Source organism: Diceros bicornis, chromosome 27 (assembly GCF_020826845.1).
Source record: "Diceros bicornis minor isolate mBicDic1 chromosome 27, mDicBic1.mat.cur, whole genome shotgun sequence".
In the NCBI taxonomy this organism is placed as follows: Eukaryota; Metazoa; Chordata; class Mammalia; order Perissodactyla; family Rhinocerotidae; genus Diceros; species Diceros bicornis.
In genome coordinates, this window is record NC_080766.1 from 31,145,367 (window position 1) to 31,160,341 (window position 14,975).

Sequence of the window (14,975 nt, forward strand, 5' to 3'; positions counted from 1 at the left end):
ACACACACTCATTGAACAGCCCATTTTCCTATATATTCAAAGATAACATAACGCCCTCCAACCTCTGACACAATATTTTCTCTTTTTCATGCCAATATGTTGGATTTATTCAAATATTTTATACAATAGATTTTATTAATATTGTTTCACCTAGTTAACATCTTCTGGACAAACTCTAATTCAATATTGTTTTGAAAATGTAAACTCAAAACCCAACATGATTGTCAGCATAACGTGTCCCCATGGAAAACACAATGAGAATATTGACTCCATTATGGGCTTATTCTCAATAATAGTGTTAAATATCCTACCAGCTTTGATGGTGGAAGACATACATACACGTGTCTGGGCAGTGGAAGTACCCAGAGAATTTCCCTACACACCAGGCTGGATGCCATCTCCTAGGGAAATGGATTTCCTCTGGAAATCCAAACCCATTTCCTAGGGAAAGTACTCCAAGAGCCTGGAGCCTCAAAGATAGATCACAAATCAAACTCCGAGAACCAATAAAGAACAATGAGAAGGTATCAGATGCAAAAGTGCATAAGTTTATTAGGTCAAGCAAAACTGAACTTCCACACATTTTGTAAGAAGAATTTATGCAATTCTAAATCAATTGGTTCAAAATTATAGACACTGGACTCTATATTTGGTCATTCAATAATTTCACTGTCTGAAAGAACTAGTCTATAAGCCAGTGCTTGATGCCAGAGAAGTGGTGAAAAGTTGGTGGTGAGAGAGGTTAGCTAACATTGCTGAAAAACTCTATGATAGTAGCTCTAAGCAGAGACTGAAACATTTTGCTCAAAAGGTCTGGAAACTCAGCATGTTGATCTACAGAAGGCTGATCTAAAGGTTGGCCTATAACAAGAAAACTGGCAGCTCCTAGAAGGGAAGTAGGTTGGGCAGCAGAATCTGGATCCATAGCCCAGGGTAGGGAAGCCATAGACTCTGTAACCCAGGGGTTTGAAGACACTGGATCCACAGCCCAGTGAGTAGCAGCTTCTGGATCCAAAGCCCAGGGATCCAGCATAAGTTGTCCAGCAGGGACTGCGGAGTGTGGAGGTCCTCAGGCCGTAGGAGGATGTCTGGCAGGGCCTGGACACAACACAGGGTGTCTGGTATCTGGTGGGCTCCCAGCAGGTCCTCTGACAGCCACTGTAGAGAGAGGATCCCAGCTGGCAGGTGCTGGGAGAGCAGAGGTCAGTGTGGTAGATCAGCTTGCTGGGGTAGGAAGAGCCACAGGAGGAGCCTGGGTAGCGCAGGTAGCCCCCAAGGGAGCAGGAGGAGAATTTTCCAGAGCAGCAGTTGTAGGACATGTTGACAGGAGATGTGAGTTTCAGCTGAGTTACAGTGAGAAGATTCTCTGAGTTTCTATGTCATAGTCAGGACTCCAAGTTATATATACTCCTAGACCTCGATGTGTCACTAACTAGATGATCCCTCCTCTTGTTCACTATTTACGAGAATACCTCTCTAGGTTATTGCTTAAGTTTAATTTATCACAACTTCAAAATACTTAATTGTACTTTAATCACTCTGATACACTTAAGAAGAAGCTACTCAGTTTCTTTCCCAAGGAATTCTTTATGGTTTGACTTTCAAAGGTATAGGTCATCGCATTTACAAATATCCTCCCCCTTATTATTCGTGTATACAATGAGTCCTTGTCCTACCTATGGAATTACATAAACTTTTTCTTCACTTCCTCTAAGTTATCAGGAGCATCAGTGGTTACTATTCAAAATAGTTTGTCCTTTTTTCCACAAGCATATTAGAAAGGATTTCTCCAAATGCAGTATTCAGTAGTCAACAATCTATCAGTTGAAACTTTTGCTCTTTTTCTATTTGAATTAATCCATGTAATTTCTGATATTCATGAATTTAGATTAATTAAACTGTGAATTCATTGGCAAAGCACTCAGCTTGCCTTTTCTGTGATATGTTTGGCTTTCTCATGTCTTGAGCCCATGATCAGAATTAAGGTGTACAGACATCGGCTTGGGTGTTCAAGCCAAAGGGCTTCCTTAAAGGGAATGGGAGCCTAAAAGGCTTCCTTAGAGGGTATTCATTTAGGAAACAATAAATAAAACCCTTTGAGTGGGACTTTACATAGAAGTGTTTGCTAGAATTGAGTTTCTCCATGTATTTTCTGATGAGCCTGTCTTGCAGTAGGCATTATTCTCTGCTTGTGCTCTAAATCGACTCATAATTTTTTGCTTAATTTTGTTTTTTGATGGAAGGTCAGATTCTTAGCTGCAATTAATTTATACCTAAAATAATATTTTGGGGAGGTGAACATTTTTGAAGCAACTAACTTGAATTAGAGCTACATGGGTCTTTAAAATCCTCTGGTCAACCCACACAGAAAAATTATGTTTCGGAGAGGTTCAATAAATTCCTCCTAATTGCTCAGGCAGATAGAAGCAAAATTGAAGCTTGAACCGTGGTCTTCTTATGCAGAGTCAAGATTCAAATACTCTGCAGAGAGAAAAGCAAATTCAATTTTAACTTGTCTCAGAAAGGAATCTATTAAGCTTATTTATACTAAGATATAAAAGCCTAATAAAGCCTTATTTACCTCTCCTAAGAATATTTGTATTGAATAGTGTTCAAGAGTAGAATTCCATGCATCACTGGTCTTGATACATTTAAAGTATATTCTACTTAATAGCCCAAAAAAGAGAAAAGAACCTGGATAATCTATACTTAGATTAATGGAAAAAAGACGACGACGACAAAGGGCTTCTTCCTATCTGGTTGTGCTCATTTGTCTTCTTTGGAATATGACATTTTATTTGGCATAACTAAGGGAAATGGCATTCATAATTGTCATTGAAAACAGAGCTCCTTAACTACCTGAAAATTAACTTGCTTCATTTCAAAGCATGCTGCTTCAGAGCACTTAGTTACTTTGTTTTATGATTATCTCTCCCATGCAGAAGCCAAAGTGTGGCACGCATAACACGAAATGCCCTTGTGCAATACTTAAACCATCGCTCTGTTTCACTGGAGTAAAGTAAGCTTTGCTTTGTGAATGGACACCTATTAAATTTACTGAAGAAGTATGTGCCATCGCCAACCCATGGGACTTCTTATAATGCCTTTAAGGAGCCTTTAACTCCTTTAGAATGGATAATGTTTCTCTCTTCCTGTTAGAAGTTGATTCTGCTAAAAAAGAAAAAAAGACTTTCTCATATCCAGAAGTTCTGGCTTTTCCAGGCCAGCTCCCTATATCTGGGAATTAATATTAAAATAACTCAGGAACAAGTCAATTCCAATTAACACTCCTCCGGCCCATTCCTAATGAAGTGAACGCTTTTCATTAGAGTCATTGGTGCACTTTGTACAAATGCTAATGAATAACTCATCAGTGCTAATAAACGTGTCCCTCTGAAAGGAAGAAAAAGCACAACAAAACTAGAGTCGCTTTAATAGTTCAGAAGTGGATCCTGGAACTAATAAAATACTCTGTGTGCTCTATACACACAGGCAAACTGTTTAAGGGGGAAAAAATCACTCTGGATATGTCAGAGGAAAATGTGATTTGGGGAAACTTTTTTTTTATTTTAGAAGTGAGGAATACTCACACTACTACATTTGAGGACCCACTAACCATGAGTAGCTTATGATCTGAATTCTTTGAGTAGTGATTGCTTTTCCAGGACACCACATCAAATGTAACTCAGTCTTAAATTTGACAATCTCCTTTTGCAATGTTTGCAAAGATATTTGAATACCCGTCAAATTAGGCAAATATTTTAGGTAGTAGTCAAAATAGTAGACATTCACATGCTCCAGCCTGGACCTTTTTTTCCTTCCTGTTCTCTTTTTTTAATATCCTCAAAACTGCCTTCTCTAGACCTTCAAGATCCTTTGGTTGCCCCATCTCCAAAGCTCCTTCTTCCTAACAGCTATCCTTCACAAAAGATTTTACCTTACAAATTCTCTCACCCAGGGGGGGATCTGTCTGTTAAACAGTGTTTCTAAACATGAGCTGAAAGACCCATTTCTGGGTAAAGGACTTGAGGAAAACCACTCAACTCCTCTGCTCTGCCCTCTCTCCTGGGCACCCATGCAAGTCAGCCCTGGGCTGCTCCTCCCCAGAGGTCATCTACCCATTGTTAGAGATTCTTCTGGGCACTGACATTCCTCTAGTATCCCTGCAGCTTTTCCCTGCTTCAAACCACCCCACTTTACGTCTTCAGAACCTCATCATCCATAACTTTTATTTTAAATGAAAAGGCCAGTGTAGCTGATTTCTAAAGGACTCTACTTACCAACCACTCTGATCCTACACTTGCATTTGCCCAATTCATTTCAAAAATGGAAAAAATAAAGAAAACTACATAGAGTAATAAAGCAAACGCTAAAGTAGTTTTCTGGAATGCCTAAACTTACAATTGTTACCATTTTATCATATTTGTTTCATCTCTCTCTCTCTCTCAATTGAAGAAATAAAACATTACAGATAACAACCCCTTTGTAGGCCAACCTCAGTCTAATTCTCCTTCCTATCTTTCCAAAGCCTTCATAGTAGCGCATTCAGTTTTAAGTAGCCTTCCAGGGAATTTTCTTTACACATATTTATAGGTTTATACAGTTTATTGTTTTGTTATTGTTTTAAGTTATAAGAATGCAATCTTTTTGCACATATATTTATAATTTTCTTTTGATGTTAAAAATTGTGTTAAAAATATATCTATGTTGATATTTATACATTTGTGTATTTTTTTATCATCATTTTGGTAGCTTTTTTAAGTGCCAGGCACTGTTCTAAGCACTTTATTACAAATATTAGCTCATTTAATCTTCATAATTATCCTACTCAGGACGTGCTGTTATTATTCTTATTTTATAGATGACAAAGCTGAGATACTAATAGGTTGAGTACTTGCCCAGGGTCACTCAAGTAGTAAGTAGCAGAGATGGGATTTGAACCCAGATAATAACACCATTGTCAGAGTTGTGCAAATAGCTACTATATTATGGTATAAAGATCTAGTTTCTTCCTTATTACTACTTTATAGAATTCCAGCATACAAAAATACCACATTGCATTTATCTGTTTCCTTACTATTTTTGATTTCTCACTATCACAAATCATGTTACAAGGAACATAGTTGCTCTTATGCCCATATCTATGGTTTCTGTCAGGTATACATTTAGAGGTAAAATTACTAGGTGTGTGTAATATCAATTTTAGCGTAGTAATTAGAATCATGGCCCTTGGATTCAGGCTGAATGTGTTTGAATCCTGACTCCACCATTTACCACTGTATAACCTGGATCCACTCAAGTTTATTCTTTTGTAATTATCTTTTAGCTATGATTCTATAGATTCTATTCTTACTCTATAGAATAAAAAAATAAATAAAATAAAAATAAATTTATTTTTAGGAGTTCTTTGTGTATTTTTTGTTTTATGCCTTCCATGTGTTGCAAATATACTTCTCCAGTTGGTTATTTGACTATTTTTTTTTGCCAGCTCTATTGAAGTACAATTCACATATAACGAAATTCACCTCTTTTAGATGTACAGTTCAATGCGTTTTCACAAACATACACAGTCACATAACCATCAACACAACTGAAATACAGAGAATTTCCATTACCATCCAAAGTTTCTTGGTGCCCCTTTGTGTCAGTCTCCTCCTACCTCATATCTGAATTTCTGTCCCTATAGTCTTTTCTTTTCTGAAATGCACTGCAAATGGAATTGTACGTTATATAGCTATTTGTGTCTAGTTTCCTTCACAGAGCAAACTGCTTTTGAGATTCATCTATGATGTTGTATATTTCAATCGTCCACTCCTTTTTATTGCTAAGTGGTATTTCACTGTATGGATGCTATCCATTCACCAGGTAATGAACATTAAGATGATCTAATTTGGGAGTATTATGGATAAAGCTGCTATAAACATTTACATGCAAATCTTTTTGTAGACATATGTTTTCATTTTTCTTAGATAGATACTTGGGAGTGGGATTGCTGGTTCATATGGTAACTGCGTTTTTAGCATTATAAGAAACCGCTAAACTGTTTTCCACAGTGGCTTACCATTTTGCATTCCTAACAGCAATGTATGAAAGTTCCAGTTTTTCCACACCCTCAATAGCACTGTGCATATTATTATTATTATTATTATTATTATTATTTTGCCTACTCTAATAGGCATGTAGTGGTATCTCATGTAATTTTAATTTTCATTTCTCTAATGATTAATAATATCGAACATATTTTCATTTGCTATTTGCCTTCCATATCTCTCCTTCAGTGGTATCTGTTCAAATCCTTTCATCATTTTTGAGTTGTTTCTCTTTTTATAATTGAGTTAATAAGTGTCCTTTATATATCCTAGATCCCAGTCCTCTATCAAATATGTGTTTTTCAGCTATTATCCTCAAGCTTGTGGCTTGTCATTTCAATTTTTTATCAAAGTGTTTCAAAAAGCAGATGTTTTTAATTTTGGTTAAGTCCAATTTATCAAAAAAATTTTGGTATATGGTACAAAGTTTGAGTCAAAGATTTTTTTTTTTTTTGGCATATAGATGTCCAGTTATCCCAGTACCATTTGTTAAAAAGACTGTCTTTTCCCACTGAATCACCAAGACTCCTTTGTCAAAAGTCAATTGATCATATATGTACAGTACAGACCCGTTTCTGGAGTCACTCTTCTGTTCCATTAATGGATATGTCTATCCTTAGGCCAATATCACAGTGCCTTAATTACTATAGCTTTACAGTAAGCCTTGAAGTCAGGTTGTGAATCATCAAACTTTGTTCTTTATTTTCAAAATTATTTGCCTATTTGAGTTCCTTTGCATTTCCACATAAATTTTAGAATGAGCTTGCCAATTTCTATAAAACACCCTGATATGATTTTGATTGGGATTATGTCAAATCTACATTCAATTTGGGGAGAATTGGCATCTTAATAGTATTGACTCTTCACTACCATATATCTCTTTATTTGTTTAAGCAAGCTTTAATATCTTTCAGCAATATATTGTAGTTTTTACTACATAAATCCTTCATATGTTTTATTAGATTTATAACTAAATATTTTGTGGGTTTTGGTGCTATTTTAAATGGTATTTTAAATTTTAATATCTATTCGTTCATTGCTTTTACATAGAATTATATTTTTCTGTATATGACTTTGTATCCTGCAAACTTCCTAAATTATTTATTAGTCCTAATAGACTTTTTTGAATTATTTCAGATGTTTTGTATAGGCTATTGTGTCACCTGCAAATAAAGACAATATTCTTTCTTCCTTTAAAATGTGTATGACTATTTTCTTTTGGTCTCATTGTACAGATATCCTTGCCTTGTTCCTGATCTTAGCGGGGAGAAGCATTCAGTCTTTCTTTATTAACTATGATGCTACCTGTATGGTTTTGTAGACATCAATTATCAGGCTGAGAAAGTTCTCTTCTAAACCTTGTTTGCCAAGAGCTTTTACCATGAGTGCACGCATGTTGATTTTTTCCAAATGCTTTTTTATGTATTTATTGAGATGATTATATAGCTATTTTTTCGTCCTGTTGATGTGATGAATTGCACTGGGTGATTTTGAATATTAAACCAACTTTACATTCCTGGGAAAAACATCCTTGATCATGATGTATTATACTTTTAATACAATACTAGATTAGATTTACTGACTTTTTTCTAAGGTTTTTTTTATGCCTATATTTATCGGAGATATTATTTGTAATTTTCTTATAATATTGTCTGTGTCTAGTTTTCTCTTAAGATGGTGTTGACCTTATAAAATTAGTCTGGAAGTGTTTATACTTCTCTTTTCTGAAATATTTTATGCAGAATTGATTTTTTAAAAAATATTTTGAATAATTTTCCAGTGAAGCCGTCTCAGCTTGGAATTTTCTTTATCGCAAGGTTTTTAACTGTCAGTTTAATTTCTTTTATAGGTATAGGGCTATCCAGGCTGTCTAATTATTCTTAATTGAGCTGTTGATTTGTATCTGTCAAGGAATTTTCCCATTTTCTGTATGGTATCCAGGCAAGTGACCTGAGAGTCCAGTAACAGTGGTTATATGAATCTGCTTGGGCTGTAGAAAAAGCAGAAATTGTGGTGACGTGTCTCGTAACCAGAGGGACAGCGTAAGCCATTGCTGGCCACTCTGGCCAGAAAGCAAGGCAGGTTCAATTGTACTGGTTGGAGCAAAACCTGAATCCACAAGACATGAAACCAACAGTCTCATATTTATTATCTCACTCTATTTTGTTTTATTTTCATGTCAGTAACTTCTGCCATGATACTAATATATCTGTCCTCTCTCAGATGTTCATTCAAATCAAATTTTATTGCTTATTTTTCTTAAAAGTATTTTAAAGAAACCAAACATTTTTTGAATCCTATGAAACTCAATTGCCTCAAAATAGAATACAGGATCAGTTGAACAGAGGCCCCAGTTCTCTTCTCTCCATCATTCTGTGTGAACATGCATGGCCCTTTTCCACCTCCTTGCTCTCAGTGCATCATTTAGCAGTGTGTTACTAAGGTATGTGATGTGATGATAGGTTTTCACCTTGCATTTGAAGTGAAGATTATTCCCTAGGTGCTGGATGGATCATTTATCTGATGGAGGCTAGTGGAAGTTCTCAATCTTCAGTTTGCTTGTCAGTTGATAAGCACTGCAGCTTCTTCTAAGAGGATTGGGAAATATTCAACTCCTCTTCTGTTTCCAAAACATAGTTCTCAAGCCTCCATCTTGAAAACTTTCAAAGATGTGCGTGATACAGAAGAAAAAATCTTAAGGGACCAGATAGGGAGTCCAGTATCATATTGAACTTCTATGTTTCTTATTGTTTTGTTTGTTTGAATTCAACACTGTAGACAAAACAAAAACAGAGCCTAACTAGGAACTGAGCAAAGCACAGAAATATGTCATAGAATTAGATATTACTAAACCTACCAAGGAAACGCTAGGGCGTGAAACCATGGATTACAATGTCTGATTTCTTAGACTGACGAAGATGAGTTTTAGTGTATTATGATGGAAAAAACACTGAAATACAGCAGTTTACTTTAGGCTGTAACATATATCAGAGGCAGGACTAGATGGTCCTGACAATTGTAAAATTCTGTGACTCTAAGTTAAAATTCATGTTCTGATCACTTAGTCTCCATGAGTTTCCAAACGACTACATTGTTGTTTAGTTTTTGTTCTTTGGCTGGCTGTGAAGGAAAAGGTACATTCCTCCCCTAGTGAAGTTCAAGCAAGATTCAAGATGCACGTGATCAATTGGGTTAGAGAGGGTACTGATAACAAACATTAAAGAAATCATCTATTTCTTGGAGAGTGTATTAGAGTTCTCCAGAAAAACAGAACCAATAATATATATATATGGATGTGTGTGTGTACAGAGACAGAGAGAGAGAGAGCTTTTTTAAAAAATGGGCTCATGTGATTTGGGGGCTGAAATCTACAAAAGGGGGTGGAAATTCATCTTGATGTGGCAGTTTTGAGTCTGAATTCCATAGTACAGCAGGCTGGAAACTCAGGCAGGGTTTATACGTTGCAGCCTTGAGAATTCCTTCTTCAAGAAACCTCAGTCTTTGCTCTTAAGGCCTTCAGCTGACTGGATGAGGCTCGCTCACATTATGGAAGGGAATCTGTCTTACTCAAAGTGTACTGATTTAGATAATAATTACAGCTATGTCTAGCTTGGTGTTTAACAAACAACTGGACACTGTAGCTTAGTCAAGTGGAAACACTAAAGTAACCATTACAGACAATTATTAAACAATTAACATTAAACAATAATAAGCACTAAACAATATCAGCACATCAGGCATTATCAGGCATTAAAACAGTATTAGTAAACAACTGTTTAATCAGAAAAATATAATTATTTGTCACTCTACTCCTTTTGTTGATTTATTACTTCATCATTTCAATAATATTAATAATATGGAATTTGTGGAACTATCACTATCTTTATGTCATCCTGGATTATGTTATATTTAAAGTTACAAGCTTTAAAATCTCAACAGCACTTAAAGGGAAAAAAAATAAGAAGCTCTCAACATAAGTGTTTTTGAAAAGGTAAATCACCATCTGGGAAAAACATTTGTCTTGTTTATATATATAAGAGAGAATCTTTAAAAATATTCACAAACCAGTGCTATTAAATGTAAACTAAACCTTTATATACTCTATACCCCATCATAATGATGAGGTTCTTTGTGTTTATTTACCAAAAAGTACAAATCGATTTCCTATAACGTTGAAATGTTTATTATAATAGTTTTGAGAACTCATGACTTTGAAACATGAGACTATGGACCTTTGTCATAGGAAGCCACATTTGTTAAGATGTATTTGTTCACTTAAAGTTATAAAGTATGTTTGCCATTTGCTGTAGGATGTGAATTTTCACTCTCTCTGCTTGTAATTATTAATATCTTAACTATGACATCACTGAATTAACTATTGTTAACTGACTCAAGCGGTGTGAAAGCTCTGGAAAGTTCTTTGGAACTAGAAACATACCTAAAAGCATTCCTAGTTTTTAAAAAAAATATACAGGTAAAATAGATTAAAGTGTCTAATGATTAATTTTGTAACACAATGCACAATCTCAGTTTTCTCTCTTAATAAAATAATAATAGTGGATAATATTTAATAAGTATTTTACATGGACCAGGAATTATGCTAAGCATCAGACATAGTACATAAATTATTCTATTTAACTCACAGTAGTGCTACAATAATTTCTATCCCCTTATAGATGAGCTACAATGAATCAGAGACTATGTACCATCATAACTTTATCTAAGTCTACACTCTTAAAGGTACTGCCTCAGTAACAAGGAAGATGGATACAAATGGTTGGGAGGATGGAGAGTGAAAGATTGAAGACAGGGTAAGGAATAAAGAAATATTAGGAGACTAAAGTGAGAAATATTGGAATAAGTAGAGTTGGAGCATGTTCAGGACCTGTTTTTGGCCCCAGTTATCCAATTCTGTTGGAAATAAATTTTAATTATACTGTTGTCTATGCATTATTAACCCAAAACAGAAATATCAATACCTAGGTCTCCTACAACTTCATGCACCATCCTGGGCTTCAATGATCTCAAAAATATTCTGTATCTCCTAACAGGAAAAGCAAAATTTTCCATCCTGATTCTCCAACCTTTTACAAATCCTTGGATCTTTCCTAAATATCTCCCTCTTCTTTTGATTCAGCTAAACGCCAAAGAGCTGAACTTTAGATCCATCTCAAGCAATGGTTCTCATGAAGGCTTTTCTAGCTTTTCTCTGACAAGATTCCTTTGGTTCAAATATATTCATCAACAACACTTTTCTGTGAGCTGACCCTGAAAATTACTTCATTTTAATTTCTAATTTATGTGCCATAGATTTTATGGCATACAAAGCCATAAAAAGACAATTTCAGGACTACTAATAATCAAAAGCAAGCTCATATAAGAGAAAGCATAGACACAAATACTAAGAAGTTGAGAAACTTTAGCCCAAAAAAATCTTCCTTGGTAACGAGAGATCAAAACAAAGGATATGGAGTAAAATAAAAGTTTAGATGACAAAGAAAGAAAGTAGAAGGATCAATATATATTATAAAAAAAATAAATAAAAATAACCCATGCCAGGAATTTTACATGTACAAGCTAATTTAATTCTTCTAATAAATACAAGCCATTATCATTCACATTTTCGATATGTAGAAGTAGAGACAAAATTTAGTAATTTATGTAAGGTCACTTCCTATAAGTAACAGTATTAAGATTCAAGTTCAGATTTGTCTTGTTCTAAATTCCACTCACTTCATTTATTCATTAATTCACTCATTCATTCTATTCATTTCATTTGCTGTCATAAGTATGAGTTTCTTACACATATTGGTATTTATTGATTTTGAACAAATGAGTTGATATACAGATACATAAACAAATGATCAAATTAATAAAGTCTGTGAGGTCACAACAGTCTGAATTATTAGTACTAAATCTATCCCCAAATTCTCCCAAACTCTGACTCTGTTAAGAGCCTGAAATATATTTCTGGATGACAAAAACTATATTCTGACCTTAGGCTGAATTTAGATTCTGCTTCTTTGAGATAATGCTTAGGTGTCAAATGGAACAGCTCACACCAAAGGAAGATTTTTTTCTCAGCACATTTCTTAAGGTGTACTCTTTGCTTTATCTCATGAAGGATGGGGAGAAGCTAATCACTGTTTGGGCTTTTTAAAAAATATCTTGCTTGGGGTTTCAAGTTTGGATAGAGACCAAGAGAAGAAAAAAGAGAAAAAGGAGAGATAATTAAAAATCTAACTATAGTAGTGACTTCAATATCTGGGACACCTGGCTGGCGTATTCTCCAGAATCCTCTATACCTTAAGGTTAAATGGTGTTCCTTAGGGGAAGCAGGACCAATGCATTTTCATGCCAAAGAAAACTCACTAAAGGCACAGAAAACACAGTGAAATAAACAAGTAGAAACATGAACCTGATTTCTATGTTAAGCAAATTATTGTAAAATAAGCTGGCATCTTTCTATTCCTTTGTGACGTACTGGAAAGAGATGATCTGGAAAGTGGGGAAAATAAAATGTGTTCTAAGAAAGGGAAAAGAAGAGGGGATGGAGAGAGAGAGAGAGAATTTCAGTTGCAGCATAGGTTAATGGTGAAATAAAAAGCTTTCATTAGTGATAGAAGATGGCTTTTGAAGGTCTCATTTCTCGGAAATTGATAGGCAGCTGCTCAGTTAGCAGATCAAGAATTTCCTTAGCAATAAAGTTTTAAAAAATTAGTTGTTTGAGATATTAGAAATGCAACATGCTGATTTGTAGACCTCTGAACACAAATTGATTGGGGATAAGGTGACTGACCTCTCCTGGAGAAACGATAGGAATGTCAAAAAAGCCCAATCTATTCCTAGAGGTGAGGAAGGTCAACCTAAGGTCCCAGATCCACAGCCCAGAAACTGGAAACCACAGAGTGTAGAGCCCTAAGCTCAAAGTCCCATCCTCTGGATAGACTGATGGGGAAGGGTGCTCATAAGTGGGCACAGGATGGCTGGAAGATTCACTGGTGGCCAGCAGAAACTTGGTAGACGTTGGGCAAAGGGAGTCAACATGGTCACTCAATTCCTGGGGAGGGAGTCTCCTCTTTGAAAGAGGGAGAATGTATTTATTAGCTAGGGCTGCCATGACAAAGTCCCACAGACTGGGTGGCTTAAACAACAGAAATTCATTGTCTCACAGTTCTGGAGGCTGAAGTCCTAGATCAAGGTATTGGCAGGGTTGGTTCCTTCTGAGGGCTGTGAGAGAAGAAACTGCTCTAGGCTGCTCTCCTTGGCATGTAGACAGCCATCTTCTCCCTGTATCTCTCAACATCTCCTTCCTTCTATCCATGACTGTCTCTGCGCTCAAATTTCCCCTTTTTATGACATCAGTTATATTGGATTAGAGTCCACCATAAGGACCTCACTGTAACTTGATCACTGTAAAGATCCTATCTCCCAATAAGGTCATATTGTGAAGTACTGTGATTTAGCACTTCAATATATGAACTTTGGGGGACACAATCCAACTCATAACAAGAGGTAAGCAGTCATTAAAAGTAGAAAAAGAGGCACTTCAGAATTTTGATTAGATGTTGTCTCCCAACATCAGTTTTCTTTGAGTTTAATGAGGAATTAGAATAAATTTTCTCCTAAAGAACTTTATAAACCCTTACCATTGGGTGTGATATATGAAAAAAAAATCCTGGTAAAGTCCTCTGGGATTTCACTAATCAGTTATCTAATTAAAATGAAATTGATTTTCCCCTGCACAGCCATGGTTGAGTATGTTTTATTCATTTACTTAAGAGACACACATCATTCCATTCTCATATATCGGATGAAGGTGGCTATTTTCATGGCGAATAACCCAGTAATAACCACGTGACCCAGCAGGGTCCTTGGCACATCCCACTCCCTGCCATCTCACATTGACAAGATACCATGCTCTTATATTTCCATTTCCTAAGGAACCAGGCAGGAAAATCTCAGCTCATGAAGTGATAACCATATATTTTCAATGGTCAACAGTTAAAAATAACAAAGTCAATGTGAAGAATGCCTATATTCATCTTGTTAATGCAATGTTTATTGCTGAAAGTCCATTTCGATCCAGAAACTGAGAAAAGGATATCATCCTTGTTATCCAGGTCCTTTCAATCTGGTAGATTCAGATGAGATGTACAAAGCTAGGGATTCATAAAGCATTCTATAGAAACAACACACTAAGAACTATGGAGGCCAGATACATGCAGTTGTGAACAAAATTTCATCAGGACCATAGTTGCAAATCATCTTGAAATTGTTTGCTCCTGGGAATATTCTATTAAACAGGCATTATAACACTGAGATTTCAAAATTTAAAATAGGAGCTAGAAACTTGTCATTCAATGATTTCTAACTTAAAATTAAATAAAGTACCAGTAAAACCAATTAAATTTAGGGAATTTTAAGAGAAATGAATAGAAATACTTGACTACTCTTGAAAATAAACAGAGAGGAGAGTCAACTTTATTCAATCAATGAAACGAATAGAAAGGCTTCCATCGTTTGAGAGTATTACCAGTTCAGAAAGCTAAAGAAAGATAAATGGTGCATGAAATAAACATAAGGGGGAGGGGGAGGAGAAAATAAGGGATGAATGGAAATGAGAAAGAAAGGGAAATTAGAGAAAAAGTATATGAGAAGAAACACAGCATGTAAGCACATTAAGTCCTTAAGTTAGGAGGTCACTTATCACTGGTTTTGAAATGCTTATTGTTGTTATAAAGGTTTAAAACAGTGCTTTCTACATTAGGTTGCAGTTGTTATGCTCTTATTTTAAATAAGTATATTTTTTGAAATCCAAAATTTCTCATTTAATTATAAACATTTTGCTCTTTTGCTGAAGAATGACCAAGATAATGAAAACGT

The 14,975-nt window shown here is 35.4% G+C and overlaps 1 protein-coding gene across 1 annotated transcript; it reads right to left on the reverse strand.

The window, feature by feature from the left end:
- Positions 1 to 536: 536 nt before the first annotated feature.
- On the reverse strand, positions 537 to 1,822 carry LOC131393015 (keratin-associated protein 13-2-like). Its single transcript, XM_058523388.1, has one exon. The coding sequence runs from the start codon at positions 1,317 to 1,319 to the stop codon at positions 822 to 824; it is 498 nt and encodes a 165-aa protein (XP_058379371.1). The 5' UTR covers positions 1,320 to 1,822; the 3' UTR covers positions 537 to 821.
- Between the last annotated feature and the right edge of the window lie 13,153 nt (positions 1,823 to 14,975).

What these genes read in the sequence shown, in the direction of transcription:
- LOC131393015 (XM_058523388.1), bottom strand. Translation starts at nt 1,319, where the DNA reads ATGTCCTACAACTGCTGCTCTGGAAAATTCTCCTCCTGCTCCCTTGGG.